Source organism: Anthonomus grandis, chromosome 8 (assembly GCF_022605725.1).
Source record: "Anthonomus grandis grandis chromosome 8, icAntGran1.3, whole genome shotgun sequence".
Classification (NCBI taxonomy): Eukaryota; Metazoa; Arthropoda; class Insecta; order Coleoptera; family Curculionidae; genus Anthonomus; species Anthonomus grandis.
The window spans coordinates 3,574,840-3,592,083 of NC_065553.1; the positions used below are offsets into that span (position 1 = coordinate 3,574,840).

Genomic DNA, 17,244 nt, shown 5'->3' on the forward strand with positions numbered 1-17,244 from the left:
ATTTGATAAAACACTTAGAAAATAAAGACCATGTGTTATATGTTGATAATTTTTTTACTAGCATCGATCTATTTCAACAATTGAAAGAAAGAAAAATCCATGCTGTTGGAACCGTAAATGTTAATCGTCGTCATATGCCAAAATTTAAACCAGACAAGAATTTGAAACGCGGTGATGTGCAATGATTTACAAGCAGTACCGGATTGTTAGCTGCAAAATGGAAAGACCGTCGATGTGTTCACATGTTATCAAATTTTCATCAGCCAGAACATGGAGGAACAGTAAAAAAAAAACAAAGAAGTGGACAAATTACTGAAATTCCATGTCCTTAATCTATAATCGATTACAATTCTAATATGAATGAAGTCGACATATTTGACCAAAGACTTTCTAACTACAAGATTGACCGTCGCAGTAAAAAGTGGTGGCATCGAATATTTTTTTACTTATTAGATGCATCAATTGTAAATTCCAATATTATTTTTAATAGGTTGGAGCTACCAAAAATGTCTGCTAAAGATTTTAGACGAAGTGTCATAAACGGTTTAATCTTAGAAACGCTTGTAAATCGAAAGAGAAATTTGGTTGCACCATCAGATGTTGAAATAAAAAAATACAAACCTTACGTTCCCTTAGAGATAAGACAGCAGTCATCTGCTGATCAACCTACAAGGAGTACCAGAAGAAAATGCGCGCTTTGTAGCACTAAGGCTAACCCAGTAAGGACGGATTGGATATGTTCCATATGTAAAGTCCCTTTGTGCTTGGGAAAACGTAAAGAGTGTTTCCAAAGTTATCATGCAACGTAATTTTTAGTACCCAAATTTGTATGAGTTCTTAAATAAATTTGTTATCTTACTCTTAGTTTTTTTATTTTGTGTCGCGGTGGTCCACAATATAATCCACCGAATTATTCAAATTTAACAAAAAACTGGTTTGGCAGATTTTCATGTTTTTATTTTTTTATTATTACTGATGTATTAAATTACTACAATTTTACAAAAAATATAAAAATTCTTAAAAAAAATATTTTGGCTCCACTAGGTATTTTTTACCAACTAAATTAGGCGCCGCTAAGAGTTAACAGGATGGAGCACGTCATCATTGTGCAGTTCCCGTTAGGCACTGGATGATCATTATCCCTAAACAGTGGATTGGAAGAAGCGGTCCTATTGAATGGCCACCTAGATCCCCGGATCTTGACTTCTTTTTGTGGAGTCACCTAAAATCTCTCACTAAAGCAACTCCAGTATAGAATAGTTCATGAATGCGGTGGTATATCCAGAGAAAAATTTGTAAATTTACGTGAACTTTAATACAGTAAGCTTTGTTATTGTCTTCAAAATAACGGAAATCATTTTCAATATTTAATTAAGTAATAATAAAAATTTCAAATCATATTTGTGTGTTTTTATTTATTGTTTTCTTTGATACACAGAGAAGATTTTCTGAAATGTGGCTTTTTATAGTATCATTGGAAAGCATTTTTCAGGAGCTTCAAAATGATGTATCACTGCACTCACCTTTCTATTTAAAATTTCAGGAGTGTATCTGACCCTGTCCAAGCGGTTGCAGATAAGGGTGAGATAATATGCTTGTTTTGTTCCCCCTTCGTTTTATAGAAACCGTTTTCAGCGTTTTTTATTTATTTTTTGGCGAGAAGAAGTTAAAAACTCAAAATAAGTTTATTTTCTTACATTGCTGCAATTAATTAAATAAAAATTACAAAACCGCCTGCGGCTTGATTAACCGAAAATATCAAAATACGAATTAAATTTAGAAATAGTTTTTTGGGGGTAGAATAGAAATAGAAATTTGGGGAAGACAATTAAAGATGAAGACATTCAAAGGTGTGCCGTGCGAAGAAAACAAAAACATGGTCAATTTTATCAGATTTAAATATTAAATTTCAAGGATTTTCAATTTAAAAGGATATTCTCAGTTACTTAGCAGAGCCTGAGGATATTGATAATTTTTTCTTAAGTTTTTTTAAAAGATTTGTGTGAAATACCAAATGAATCAGATTTCTACAGTACACCCAACCGTTTTTCCTTTAGTTTAACTATAATGGTAAAAGAAATTTATAATCTTAAATAACAAAAACGCACTTGGTGCTGATGTGATAAAACGAGTCATGTTAAAGTACTGCTGCCTCTGCTTTATCGCTAAATTTATTACACATGTAATTAACTGCATCGTATTAACTGAAAATTTTTTTAAAAATATCTATATAGGCATTTCTTTAGCTAAAAAACTAAACCTGGGTCTCTAATAAATGATGTCCGCCTTAATTATAAGCTTTCTCCTTACTATTTCGATTTTTTTTAACATGTTTTGGGCAACCAAATTTTTATGATAATCAGTGTGACTTTCGTAAAGGCTGCAGTACCGCTGTTGCTGGGTAATACCACAGATGTAAATAGCTGTGCTGTATAATGTGCATTGTGCTTTATATAACGACTTTAAGTCGAATTAAATGTACCTTAATACGGTCCTGCCTTATCACCTGATTTTGACGTAGATTGTCATACGTTTGCGTCATAACCTCATATTTCTACATTTCTTTTGATTCATTCAATAACAAACAACAAGGAAAAATAAACAATTTTTATTATTTTTCTGATAATTAATGTGACTTATATTAATATTAATTAATTTATATACTTTTACAACGTTTTTAACCACTGGTGCACAAATAAGTTACGCGTTATATTATTGCGTCTTTCACATAAAATAGTATGAACATAAAAAGTATCCAATTAAGTTGGGTATTCCTGAGTTTTTTGGTATTAGTGAATTCAAGCTTGCACCCTGTGGTCTTTATACCTGGGGACGGAGGTAATCAGTTGGAAGCTAAGTTAAATAAGAGTGATGTCATCCATTACATCTGTGCAAAAACCAGTGACTATTTTAATATATGGCTTAATATGGAGTTGCTCGTTCCCATTGTGATCGACTGCTGGATTGATAATATTAAATTGATTTATGATAATGTGACCAGGACCACTCATAATCCTCCTGGGGTAAGAGCTATTTATGCTATTCATATATTTTAGAGCTATTCTTAATAGTGTAGCTTATTTTTATTAATTATAAACAACCTGACAGTAAAAATTCTATTAAACATAGAAAGGTAAAAAGAAAAACCATAAATTGACGATTTTTTTAGGGGTGATTGTGATATATGGCATAGCATATTAATTATATGGATAAATCTTTTTCTATTTTTAATTGACCAGGGCAACAACTACAAAATACCTTTATTTAGGCAAGATTTACATTAACATTTCTCTAATCAATGCCTTCAAATACTGAAAATATGTACAGTATTGTGCATAAATATAGCAACAAGTGATGTATTCAAAAATATTATTTGCTCCTTTATTTATTTCAAATTATTTCTTTACTTTTAAGTACACGCCTCTGTATTCTTTATAAATATACCGAGATATGATAAGAATGCCAATGCAGAGTAAGGAACTTCATGTTTGTTTATTTAGACAATGTGCATAAATATAGCAACATTCTTGTTTCGCATTTATTTTATCAGTTAAATATCGATTTACCTGCTGTAAAGTTGTTATTTTTGAATCTCAGAATTAACTTAAAATGGGTCACTCAAAAACTGTCTCTGGTGATGTAAGAAAAATTATTGTGGAGCATTACGAAAATGGTGTTAGGCAGAGTGACATTGCAAGAAGCTTACTGCTTCACAGGTCAATCGTATCCAGAGTTTGCAAAAAATTTCGCCTTACTGGAACAGCTGCACCGGCGCCCATTCCTGGTAGACCCAGAAAAACAAATTTGAGGATGGATAGGCAGCTGCTATGAATTTCCAAAGAAAATCCTTTTTGTCTTCTTCCCAAATTTTGGCAAAATTAAAAGAGGGTGGAGGAGTAAACCTCAGTTCCAGTACCGTAAGGAGAAGATTACTTGATGCCAACTTACCTGCTCGTCGCCCCGCCAAAAAACCGTTACTCTCAAAGAAGAACGTCAAGGCTTGTTTTCACTTTGCCCAATCTCATGTCCACTTGTCTGTAGCTGATTGGAAGAAAGTCGTATTTAGTGATTAATCTAAATATAATTTATTCAGGACTGATGGAGTGATGTACGTCAGACGCCCCAGTGAACAAAGATTAAACAAAAAGTACATTTGCCCCACAGTTAAACATGGAGGGGGAAATATTCTTGTATGGGGATGTTTCTCGGCTCGTGGCATGGGACCCATAGTAAGAATAGTGGGCAAAATGGATCGTTTCATGTACAAAGACATTCTGCAAACACATTTAGTGCCATATATGGATGAAGTTATGCCAGTACCAGCCATATTTCAGCATGACAACAATCCAAAACATGCTTCTCAATTTGTTAAGAGGTGGCTATCCGATGAAAAAATAAATGTAATGGTCTGGCCATCTCAATCGCCAGACCTAAACCCTATAGAGAATTTATGGCATTATATTGACACCAAAATCAGGCACCTAACATGCTCTAATACAAATATTCTCTTTGAAATAGTGGAAAAGGCTTGGAAAGAAGTGAACAATGACTATATTATGAAATTAATAGAGTCCATGCCAAGAAGATGTGCAGATGTTATAAAAGAGAAGGGGTCCTACACGAAATATTGAATTGATTTTAATTTAGTTGGGTTATATTTTATTTAGAATCAAAACTATTTTTTGTTGCTATATTTTTGAATAATAAATTTGCATAAAACAGTTTGGTGTTTTATTTATTATGATACAAAAAATATGATAATATGAAAATATAAACAGGCTCTAACTATTCTTGTAAATAATATATAAACCTTACTTATAAAATAGATACTAAAAGATATATAGCAGGAAAGTTCAATGTTGCTATCTTTTTGCACAATACTGTATATACAAATTTTTGTGAACACAATGTAATATTATAGTTTTTAGAAGGTACTTATTAACTATTCACATTTATATAAACTTTTAAATTATTAAATAAACTATTATAGCTATTTTGGGATTTTATCTTTTCAGGCAAATTGTTAAAATTTTTGATAATATCCACAATTGAATTATTTAAGCCTATGTTTGTTCTTGTTTGTACTTGATAGATATTTTTTTATAATCTAGTTTCATAACTACCTATGTACATCATATATCATAGAACCTTACATCTATTATTTAAGATTTTCTTTAAATTATGGAATTGTAATATTAATTTAGTTGCCTTATTTCATGTAATTGGCTAATAGAATTTTTTCTGTAAGTGTGAACAGAAAAGCAGCTCAAAAACAAAAAAATAGAGATCTAATACTGCTATATAACAGTATAGCTGCTGCGCTAAATAACTGCTACATAACAGTAAAGTAGGGAGCAATCTGTCTACTATAACATGTTGAGGGAAATAATGAGTCGTTGGTATAATATTATTAAAAAATGTTTGCTGAAGAAGGTTTGGTCTTATGCTATACTATGAGAGGGCCACAGGTTCCTGATGCCAAGAGCATTTTCAGACTTTAGAGAAGGCGAAAATTCAAATTTACTATGGTAAGCCTGCTTAGATGATTGTAATCTAGGCACAACACTAGAAAATGAATTGATTACTAGTTGTTTGAACTTGAAAGGTGTAGAAATGTCTGTAGTTTCATGGCAAAGCTTAACAAAACATCTTTCAATTGCACTATTTAAAAAAGTCGTTTCATTAATGTCTGTCTTGGCTATTGTCTTAAACTTTGTTTTAGTGTCCTACTATTTATTTAAGTTGTAAGTAATTTTATCTGTGTAATTTTAGCCAATTTTTTTGAGACAATAGACATTTTGAGTGTCATACATATCTGGTAATTGTAATTAATGTTAAATATAACACTATATAGCCTGGACATATGAGGTGACTATTTAAAAACTTGGAATGGCCATATATTAGAAATGTATAAATGACAAAACTGAATAAAAAAACCCTGAAAACAATTTCTATAAAATGAAGAGGAAACAAGAACAAGCATATTATCTATTAACAAGCAGAGGTCGAGTGATACATCACCTTGAAGCTTTTAAAAAATACCTTCCAATGATACCATAGAAATCCACATTTCAGAGAATTCTTCTGTGTTTATCAAGAAAAGCAATTGACGAAAATTTTTCGAATTTTTTAACTTATACTATTTCATTAAAGTTCTAGGTATTCAGGTTTATTAAGAGATCTCTTAATGACATATCACCAACATATATTGCTTTAAGATTCTTTATTGTTTCTTAGTCCCCTCATTTATTGTCCCAGTACAGAAAATGAAGGTAATGCAGGAATATTCAGGAAATCTCTAACTTTTATCATTTGATTTTTTCCAAGCAAATAGTTTTTTAACAGCTTATTAAATAATTCAGAGTGGGGCACAGTGTCAAATGTTTTCTCTAGATTCATAAAGATTGCAACACTCTTTTTTCCTTACTTTAATCCATATTTAATTTCGTAGGCCACACAATTCTTCACTTATACCAATATTTTGTTGAAACAATAGTTGACATTGCTTTTTATTTTTAATTAAGTGATTGCCAATCAAAGGTTATTTCAGTTGTAAAATACAAAAAAAGTCCTTCATTGGAGTACTAGTAGTTACAAATTTTTCAGGTTGACATTAGGGTACCAGGATTTGGTAATAGTGAAACAGTAGAATGGATAGACCCCAGCCATGCAGCCACAGGGTCATACTTCAATAACATAGCGGACATTCTGGTTTCAATGGGTTACACTAGAAATGTTAATATTAGAGGTGCACCCTATGATTTCAGAAAAGGGCCAAGTAAGTTTGACTTATCCCTTTGACCTCCTTGACCCCCAAAGGGACTATATTCCAAAATACCTTTGTCATCTTCAGATGAGAACCAAGACTATTTTGTAAGATTAAAAAAGCTTATAGAAGAAACTTATGAGCAAAACAACCAAACCTCTGTTATGCTTATCGTTCATTCTATGGGCGGACCAATGTCGTTGTATTTTTTACAAAAACAGTCTCAAGCATGGAAGGATAAATATATAAAAAGATTGATCGCCTTGAGTGGAGCCTGGGGTGGATCTGTCAAAGCAGTAAAAGTTTACGCTATAGGTAAAAAAATTCCAACATACTGAATTAATGTTTAATCCAATTGATGTATTTAGGAGATGATTTAGGCTCTTATGTACTTCGTCCGAGCACAATGAGGGCAGAACAAATCTCTCAACCAAGTACCGCATGGCTACTACCATCACCACTTTTTTGGAAACCGAATGAAGTACTGGTGCAAACTGATAAAAAGAATTTCACTCTCAGCAACTTAAACGAGTTCTTTAAGTAAGTTGTGATGTAAAGAAAAAACGTTTTTAGGTATATTGTGGTAGTTTATTTTAGTGCAATTTCATTCCCTGAAGGTTGGGAGATGAAAAAGGACCTGGATCCTTATAAGGTTCAATTTGAACCTCCTGGAGTCGAGATTCATTGTTTGTATGGGACTGGTGTAGATACTGTTGAACGGTAAGAATTATTAATTATAAATTTTAATATTGTCAGAAATAAATCTTAAGTGTATAAAGGAATATTGCCTCATATTTCATATTAAATAAAAATATGCGGGAGTTATACATCGTTTTTCCCAGATTTGTTATCAGACTAATTAAAATTCCCTCATCAACTATAAACATATGTAAATATTGTTATTCTTAGTCCAGAGTATCATATTATTATCTCTCTATTGTAAGCGATAATTTGTTGTTTTCTGTATTGACTCTTAACAAATAGCATTTTTTTTTAATCTGAAGATTATTGCACACATATTTTTAACTATTAAAAAAATTAGTTTGTTTATTTGTGGTACAGCTTACGAATACTTTAGAAGTAATTACCCTCAGGGGAAATAAGAAGAAAAAAAAAGAATTTAAACAAATAGAGTATAACCAACATAGAAACATTTGTTGGTATTTTCCAACATATCTCATAAATATTTAATTGGATGTAAATCTGGGCCTGCGATGGCCACTTCGAAACCTTTATTTTTTTCTTGCCTAAACCAATCCTTCATGTATTTTTGGAATGTTTAGGATCATTATCTTGCTGGAAATAATGATTTAAACGCATTATTTCTTCAGAATATGGCATCATGTGTTCGTCTAAAATGTCTATAAAAAAAGCGGACCTATAGTTAACAATTCGATGTAATGGACCTATATCAAATCTTTGAAAACAGCGATACTCCGATATAGTTGGAACGTTGTAATTTAGATTAAGCCTTTGATTCTTCACTCTTTTAGCAAACAAAATTCCATCGCTATGGACTCTTTTCCAATCACAGTTTGTCCAATTACCATGAATTCTTACAAATTTAATTCGGGCACGTCCGTTTTTTTTTGGCCAGTCGTCTAGTATGTAATCCAGCATTTAATAATATCTTTCTGACAGTTCTTGATGAATATGCAGATCTTCAACAATTTTGGTCCTAGTTTTATAGGAAGATAAAAATGGGTTTCTTTTTGAACAGCTTTAAATTTGCTTGTCTTCGTACCGGGTATTTTTTTTAGTTTATTATTTAATATTATTTTTTTTTGTATTATTATTAAGAATATTATATTATTATTATTATTATCAGATATTAAAGACACATACTTGTGAAATTGTTGCGCAATTCGGGCTACAATTGATTTATGAATGCCAAATGGTCTTGCTATTTCCACTTTACCACTTTTCTTATTTTTTCTGTAGGCATCGCGAATTATTTACTTCCAAATTTTAAAATAATTATTCGATTCTCTTCCCATTTACCGACATATTTGACTATGATCTAAAAGTTGCTTTGCTTTTTACCAGCACTAGATTTTTTCCTTGAAGGGTATTTAAAAAGCAAGTTTATAAAACGCCATCTGATTAGAGAGGATCAAATTACTCATAGAGGATCAAATTACTCGCAAATGTAGAAATATTACGGACAGCACTTGCCAATGTTCGTGAGGAATTTCCAAACAGTCTTTATTATTGCCTCGGTAATAACGGAGCACTTTTTGAGCACTTATTAAAATGAATTCTGGGAACTGATTAAATTGTTTATTTTGTAAACACGTTTTTACACACCGTTGTATGATAGATTGTATACCCTTTAAAAGGATATATCACACTATAGGATAGCCATCTGGCATACCAAAGTATGACGTCAATAAAATATTCATAATTACCAGACATTTTAGCTCAATATTCGCTGGTACGTTAACCGATTTAATTTTTTTTGGCACTGTTGAATAGCCATTTTAATGCTGATGTGTCACACGATGGGGGTTTTATCGTGTGGCACATCAGCATGGAAGGAGATAAGGAAAAATGGTAGAGGTAAATTAAAAGTCCCCTTGTATATCTAAATTGACCTGTTTTTTGTTTGAAGGTATTATTAAGGGTGTTTTTTTTTAATGAAAGCACTGTATATTTTATTATAGTTAAAGTAAAATATCAAGAATAATAAGAGTGCAAATGTTTTTTTTTGAAGATTGCTTTACTATATGTAAGGCATCTATCATTATAAAAAGTTATGTTAACAATATGAACATTATTTTAAGTGAACATAAAATTACAGTCTGACTTAGGCCTAGGAACATAAAGTTGAACTAGATAATTAGAAATGTGTCCTTATACTTCAAATTAATAATAGCCTGATAAAGTTATTATTAATTTGACTTCTGTGTGCATACTTATATAGGATACTAGCAAAGGATATACATAAATACCTACAGGATAGACACAGATTTTTTTAAAATATACAGATTTATAAGTAGTATCGGAATTATTTACATTCTCTTATAGAATAAAATTTAAAAAAAATTTAACCAAAATAAGGGTAACATAAAGAAAAGCCTAAAATAAACTATCAAAAATATTATAAATTCTAATTCTAAAAAAAACTCGGATAAAATTACAGTCGTAAGAAGGAATAAATGTAAATAAATCAGAAATTGGAAAGGATTAAACAAAACTTTTTGTCTAATGCCCTAAACAATAATACAAAACATTGATAATCAGACTCCATCGAAAAAAATCAGCTAATCCTTAGAACATCCACAATAAGTTTTATTCTTGTGACTCAAAAATATAAGCCGAGACGTCGGCAGTATTAACATCAAAAACCTGAGTTTTATTTGACCCCAGATCCAACTCACTTACCAAGAAGCATAAAATAAGTTTTACCTCTATCGAAGAAATTTTCCTGCTAAACGGAGATCAATCCAGTGAACATGATGGCATAAGACCTGTTGAAAGCTGTTTCAAAGTGTGAGAGATATTATCATCCCTACTTTAAACTAGTTACATTTTCTTAACAAAACTTTCTTTCTCCAAAAAATGAATATTCTTAAAAAAAACTGTTTATTATTCCCATGCACCAAGGAGAAATAATATATACTATGTTTGTATATAATATCTTGTGAAGATATACTATGTTTTTTTTTTCAAAACATCAGAGGAAATACAATCTTTAAAAAAAATTAACAAGATAGACATAAATAATTTGTTCATACAACTTTTTCTTATCTAGAATTCATAGAGGCAATAGCCTTATATAAACAAAATAACAAAATTCAAAATAAATTATTATTATCTATCTAAAATACAATTATTATCTAAAAGTAAAATTATAAAAACATTTAATCTGCAACCAATGGTAAACAGCTTTTTTAAATTGGACTGTAGATTCAATACTTCTAATATCAGCAGGTAGCATTCTATAAGCCCTGATGGCCATATAAAAGTATCTTAAAAACGAACTTTAGATTGATCTAGAATTGGTGACATACAGAAAATTTTGAATTAATATTTTACTTTAAAAGTTCAAAATTGCTTATGTAGCCACTATTCATTTGTACCATATCCTTTGTAAAAAAATGCGTTCTTTCTGATTCTGCAATAAAAAATATTGATGAGGTCATATCTTTTTTTTGAGTCACCCTGTATTTTTAATTTCCACGTAGAAAAACCTAAACCCAATATTAAAATCGATAATAATAAAAGAGGTGCGGGCATTTTTTCAGAAACGGTCCATTTTATTTTTATTGAAATTATCCGCTACTTTACGGATTCACTGTATACAAATTTGTATATGTCATATATGCATTTAAAAATCACAGGCATATTTTCGAATAGACCTATCACGTATAGGTTCTGTTGCTATTGTGGGACCAGTACGTTTTTCTCTACATCACCAGTTTTCCTCAAATTTTTGCGACAGCCTTCTTATAGTGCCTTGGTAAAATTTACAGCTACTGCGACTTTTTGCTACCGTGGTAGCAAAAATTGTAATGAATTCATGTTCAGTTTACGAAACAGGCCTTGAAGGAATTAAACTATTTATTTAATATCAACAAGAATGACTTAATATGATGAATGTGATAAGGTATGTGTTCAAAGAAATGTGGAACAAATAATAGACACAAATTATATTGGAAACACATTTTGTCGTCTAAAAATTACAAGTTTCTTTTTCTTTGTCGCTCAAACCATTTTGATATGTGGCGAACAAATTATTAGTCTCTACATTTTAAAACTAATACTATTACTGTTTGAGATGCACGATTGTATTCAAAATACTATGCGCACCCGTTAAACTTTTTGAACCCGTACAGAACATGTTACTCTGCCATGCAATATTTTTAGAATTTTGCAGTTAAACTTTGTCCTGAGCAGTAGCATTTCTTGAATTTTGGCCGTATTAAGTAATTTACTGTTGCCGAAAATAAGTTCAGATTAGTATTTTTTTTGTTGGAAAAGAAATCCAGTCCTGAGATATCCACAGCTCAGATAAAATTAAAGCAAAATAAACTGTTCTAAGACTCCTTAAATTTAATATTACCCTTAATTCATAAAATGTGTAAATAAGATTCATCTAAGCATTTCGTCTAAAATAATCCCCGAATTTCGTTTTTATCCTTCTGTAACATCTACATTACGCTTTTTATTTAGAAACACTCAGCATGTCAATAGTATTTTTACCCTAAAAACATTGTGCTTTTCACTTGTTAGAGCCATACTAAAATATTCCTCATAAGTTTGGTCACCTTTTCATCAAATTCACATTTATAAGATCGAAAATATGCCACAGAGAGCGTATCCTGGGATTCTGCAATTCTTGTACAAGTCTGAGAAACCAATGTCATCGATTCAACGGACTTACTATAACTGGAATGACAGTGATATCATATAAAGGGTGTCCCAATAGAAACGCACGTTTTGAATTGCGCAGCATTCTTTTTTTTGGCAGTATGTCAAAAAAAAACTGAAAAGAATAATGTAAACAGTTTGCGATTAGTAGCCATGGAACGATATACGGTCGAACAACGAATTATTATTGTTAAAACACACTACGAATATGGAGAATGTTTTGCGGAAACAGTTCGTAAATTGCGGGGCATTTTTGGTCGACACGATGCAGCAAATCACACGACCGTCCAAAGACTAATTGATAAATTTGAACAAAATGGTTCTGTCGTGGATGTAAAAACACCAGTGCGTTACCGTACTAGCCGTTCTGTTGAAAATATTGCCGCAGTGCGTGAAAGTGTTGGCGAGAATCCGGGAACAGCTATCCGTCATCGTGCACAGCAGTTGCACATTTCGAAGAGCACTACCCACCGAATTCTAACAAAAGATCTTCATTTACATGCCTATAAGATTCAATTGACCCAAGAATTAAAGCCAGTAGACCATGCGACGCGCCGTACATTTTCTTCTTGGGTATTGCAAATACAACAAATGGATGTCGATTTTTCGAAAAAAATTTTGTTTATCGATGAGGCACACTTTCACCTTAATGGCTTTGTTAATAAACAAAATTGCCGAATTTGGGGGCGAAGAAAGTCCTAGAGTCATTCATGAAAAGAAAATGCATCCATTAAGAGTCACTGTTTGGTGCGGACTTTGGACAGGTGGAGTAATTGGACCGTACTTCTTCGAGGACGAGGCTGAAAATGCAGTTACCGTGAACAGCGAACGCTATCGTAATATGTTCACTGAGTTTTTATGGCCTCTTACTGTCTCACTACACGTGAAGCAATTCAATTGTTGCAAAGAAAGTTTCCCGGTCGTGTCATTTCACGGAATGGAGACCAGAACTGGCCCGCATGATCATGCGATTTAACGCCTTGTGACTTTTTTCTTTGGGGTTTTTTAAAATCCCTTGTATACGCTAATAACCCGACAACAATTCCACAGTTGAAAAACGAAATTAAACGTATTATTAGCGAAATTGGGCCGCAATTATGTGAAAATGTAATTGAAAATTTCTCAAAACGAATAAGAGTCTGTCACGAAAGTCGAGGCGGCCATTTGCCAGATATTATTTTTCACGTTTAATTGCAGTGTATTAGCTTTACATTAAAATATAAATAACACTCAGTTGTTTAAAATAAATTATGTCTTTTATTTACCAATTAAAACGTGCGCTCTTATTGGGACACCCTTTACATTGCTTAAGAGATTTAACAAACTAAATTAAAAATGAGTGTGATCTTTTTTTTATTTAATGGCTTAGTATGGTATGTTGTATATTATGTATATCTTTTTCTCTTTTGGTTAATCGGAATCTATGTACGTGCGAAAAGAGTAAAGGTTATAAAATTGATTTTTTAGATCTTTATATTGTCTTCATCTAATTGTTCCATTATTGTTCCAGGATAAATCACACTCTTCTTTTGGCAATTTTAAAATATCTGGGTTTTAATATACATTCATGCACCTTAATTGCTAGTTATTTGCAAGGTAGAAGTCAAAGGGTAAAATTAAATAGTAAATTGTCCAATGCAAAACAGCTTTTATTTGGTGTTCCACAGGGATCCATTTTGGGACCTCTTCTGTTTACATTGTATACTTCACAGATGGCCAAATACATTACATTTGCACTTCTTCATTTTTACGCAGATGATACACAAATGTATAAATCCTGTAAGTTACACCAATTGCTACAAACCATAAATCAAATAAATGAAGATTTAAGTACGCTTCTATCAATCTCACAGAAACATTGTTTAGAGCTCAATCCTTCTAAATCTCAAGTCTTACTTTTTGGTAGAAACAGGGCACAAAATGCACAATTACCTAATATTAAATTAACGTTAAATGACGAAAGTCTTATTGTCACCGATTTTGCTAAGAATTTGGGCCTAATTTTAGATAGCAGTTTAAGGTTCACTCAACACATTAATATGTGTATAAAGAAAGCCTTTATCAATTTAAAACTTATATTTAAGCAAAGACACTTATTAACAACTGCAATGAAAAGGATGCTATGTGACTCTTTAGTGCTTTCTTATTTTAATTTTGCAGATGTAGTATATGGACCATGTTTGCTAGAAAGAGATAAATACCGTATCCAACTAATACAGAATCATTGCGTAAGGTTAATTGGGGGTCTGCGGGGCAGGGAACAGGGAGTATCGGCTAAATTAAGAGAGTTGAACTGGCTTAGAATGGATGAGAGGCGTATTTATCACTCAATAGTTTTAGTTTATAAAATAATAGCAAGGAAATGTCCAGAATATTTATACAAAAAAATTAAGTTTCGCACTGAAATACATAACTTAGATCTTCGCGACAAAGGCTCTATAACCATACCACGTCACTTCACGTCTATCTTTGAGAGATCTTTTATTTATAATATAGCGAAGCTTTACAACAGGATTCCAAATAATTTGAAACATTTGCCGGAAGTATCTTTTAAAAGAAAAATTAGGTCTTACATTAAATATTTGATGTAGTATATTATGATGTTTTATAGTGGCTAATCTGATTGCAATAATGTTTAGGGTGTAGTACTTATTGATATGAAATACTAAACTCACGAATTTACATATAACTTGCTTTTTTTATATAAATTATAGTACCTATGTAAATTGTTATGTAGTTAGTTTTAGCTTAAGGTATAGGGTTCAGTAGAGTAGCTATAAGCTAGACTGCGCCGTAATAGACCTTAGCAATAAGTTTATATCTTTGTATTATATGGGAAAATAAAAGTCATTATTATTATTATTATTATTATTATTATATCATTGATATCAATAAATAAATAAAGTTGAGCTAAATTTACTCAAATTCATTTTTCGTGACTCGAGACATTATGATTTGGTTAAGCCTAGAAAGATAGGATTTTATGAGTCTATTTAGGTACTCATTCCCAGACGCTCCAAACGAACTACTGGATGAGCCACCTTTTTCCCTTGGTCTACCTTTTAGTAGTATACTTACTCTGTGTGACCGTGACAAGCAACTTTTTTGAATTTTCCCTGAAACCTAACTACCTTTTATAAGTTAAATAAATTACTTATGACTAATATATCCCTTGAAAATTTTTAGGTTATACTATAAACCTGGCACCTGGCTGGACGGCAGTCCCACCCTTATAACCGGAGACGGTGATGGTACGGTTAACCTACGTTCGCTACAAGGTTGCCATCACTGGCAAACCCTGCAAAAGCAAAAAGTGTTTTACCAACCCCTACCGAAAACCGACCATTTGGAAATCCTGCGCAGCAACTTAACTATGGAATATGTGGCGGGTCTGGTAAAAGCGGACGAGCCAGCGTTAAAAAATTTCCAAATACCAACGCCAAAGCATCGCACAAGTTCGTTTCTAAGAAAATTATGGAATTTAAGGAGGAAAAATAAAAACGAAGTGTTGCCAATATGGCCCCCGGAGGTGTTGTATATTAATGATGTTTAAGTTTTTTTTTAATTGACGCTTGCCATTATTAAGTTTAACCAGTTTAAGGATTGTAACAAAGTCTCGTCTAAAAGCAGTTTTTTTGTGATTCTAACATGATATTAGTATTAGTTATTTAATGACTTACAGAATCTAATTTTTCTTATTTTTTTTTATTTAATATATTTTGTGCAGAGGTGTGATACAAAGAATTTTGTGTATATTTACTTACCTGTATTTACAAGCAGAAGGAACTCACTTAACCATCAAGCTGGTAATAAAAATAAACATTTTTAAACAAATAGTAATATATTAATTTTTAACACTGACACAGTATTATAAAATGTTAACCCAATAATCCACTCAATCTAGCAAAAAATGGACTTTATTCCAATTTCATTTGTTACAAGCTGATTTCTTGTTCTTTACTGTACTTTAATAAAACCAAGTGCTCTTTTTCCTCATCCCGTTTGTGTGAAAAAACTACGCCACAATCAATGAACACGTTTTTCACATTTCTCTATATTTTCTTAACGATTCATTAATTAAAATGGGAAAAAAGTTTTAAGTTTCTGATAAAATTTTGAACAAAATTAGTTAAAAAACGCTCTGCTATTCTGAAATTTGCATTCAGTTGCGTCAGTAACGTGATAAAAAATCGTGAAAAAACACAAAAACACAATTTTTTTTTGAGAATTTATGTTATTATTTAAATGAATAGAGAAAAGTACGGGGGGGTCGTATTATTTTTATATCATTAATCATAACCCTTTGATTGCAAAGTTTCTAGGATCTCGCTAGTGTGAAATTCGTTCGCAACTCACAGCGAAAACAGGTGGTGTATCAAACTAATGAGGGAAAGTGGAATTCTCGCAACCAGAGACGTTGCTTACAACCTGTAATATAAACCGATTTTATCCTCAAAGGGTATGCTTTTTAGGCAAAATACCGTGAAATGTGGTGAATAGCAACAAAAACGGGAAACTTCTTTTAAAAAAAATCAACATCGGAATTAAACCTCCCAACGCTTCAAATTTGTTCTCAAACGGTCAACAGATGTCGCCATAACTACTTTAACAGGCCAAAGATGTTTTATGTTGGCAGCCGTGATTGCAGTACCAACCACCCGTCGCACAGTGTTGCAACCAATGGACAAAAATGCACAAATAAAGTATTTAATTTTTAAAACATTCTTGGTGTTATGTTTAGCAAAATATCCGAGTAAGATAAGGCAGGTACCTTTAACTTTATTTATTCAGAAATTTTTGGATAATAAAAACATTTTATACCGATAAAGATTTGTGGTTATTTTTAGAAGTTTAGTTTAAAATAAAATTGTTGTAGTGTGCACTAGTGTTTTAAAGTTAATATAATTTTAATTTGTACACTTAATAATTATATAATTTTAATTTGTACTATAAGTATTAACAACGATATATGATACAAGGTAAGTTATCATTTTCATGTTAAGGCTCCGCTATCTATCTTCTAGCCACACAGCTGAGGGGCAGCGGTGAGAGATGCGGTAGTAATAAATGTCTATTTTAGAACGGTTAATAAAATTTCAGTCATC

The 17,244-nt window shown here is 31.7% G+C and overlaps 2 protein-coding genes across 2 annotated transcripts in view; one reads left to right on the forward strand and one right to left on the reverse strand.

The window, feature by feature from the left end:
* Positions 1–1,203: 1,203 nt before the first annotated feature.
* The window catches only part of LOC126739937 (TBC1 domain family member 20), a 58,464-nt gene continuing 42,423 nt past the window's right edge, over positions 1,204–17,244 (reverse strand). Inside the window, exon 9 of the mRNA XM_050445767.1 lies at positions 1,204–1,222. Coding sequence (XP_050301724.1) covers positions 1,219–1,222 — 4 coding nt within the window. The 3' untranslated portion in view covers positions 1,204–1,218. The remainder of the gene's footprint in view (positions 1,223–17,244) is intronic.
* LOC126739935 (phospholipase A2 group XV-like) lies at positions 2,556–16,000 on the forward strand. Its single transcript, XM_050445764.1, has 6 exons — positions 2,556–3,023; positions 6,607–6,778; positions 6,854–7,081; positions 7,135–7,306; positions 7,364–7,486; positions 15,326–16,000. Exons 1-6 carry the CDS (start codon positions 2,739–2,741, stop codon positions 15,690–15,692), a joined length of 1,347 nt encoding a protein of 448 aa, XP_050301721.1. The 5' UTR covers positions 2,556–2,738; the 3' UTR covers positions 15,693–16,000.

Bases quoted from the DNA above. Each gene is read 5' to 3' on its own strand.
- LOC126739935 (XM_050445764.1), top strand. From the start codon at position 2,739: ATGAACATAAAAAGTATCCAATTAAGTTGGGTATTCCTGAGTTTTTTG. The intron at 6,779-6,853 runs GTAAGTTTGACT...TGTCATCTTCAG, and splicing joins TGATTTCAGAAAAGGGCCAA to ATGAGAACCAAGACTATTTT. The intron at 7,487-15,325 runs GTAAGAATTATT...GAAAATTTTTAG, and splicing joins GGTGTAGATACTGTTGAACG to GTTATACTATAAACCTGGCA.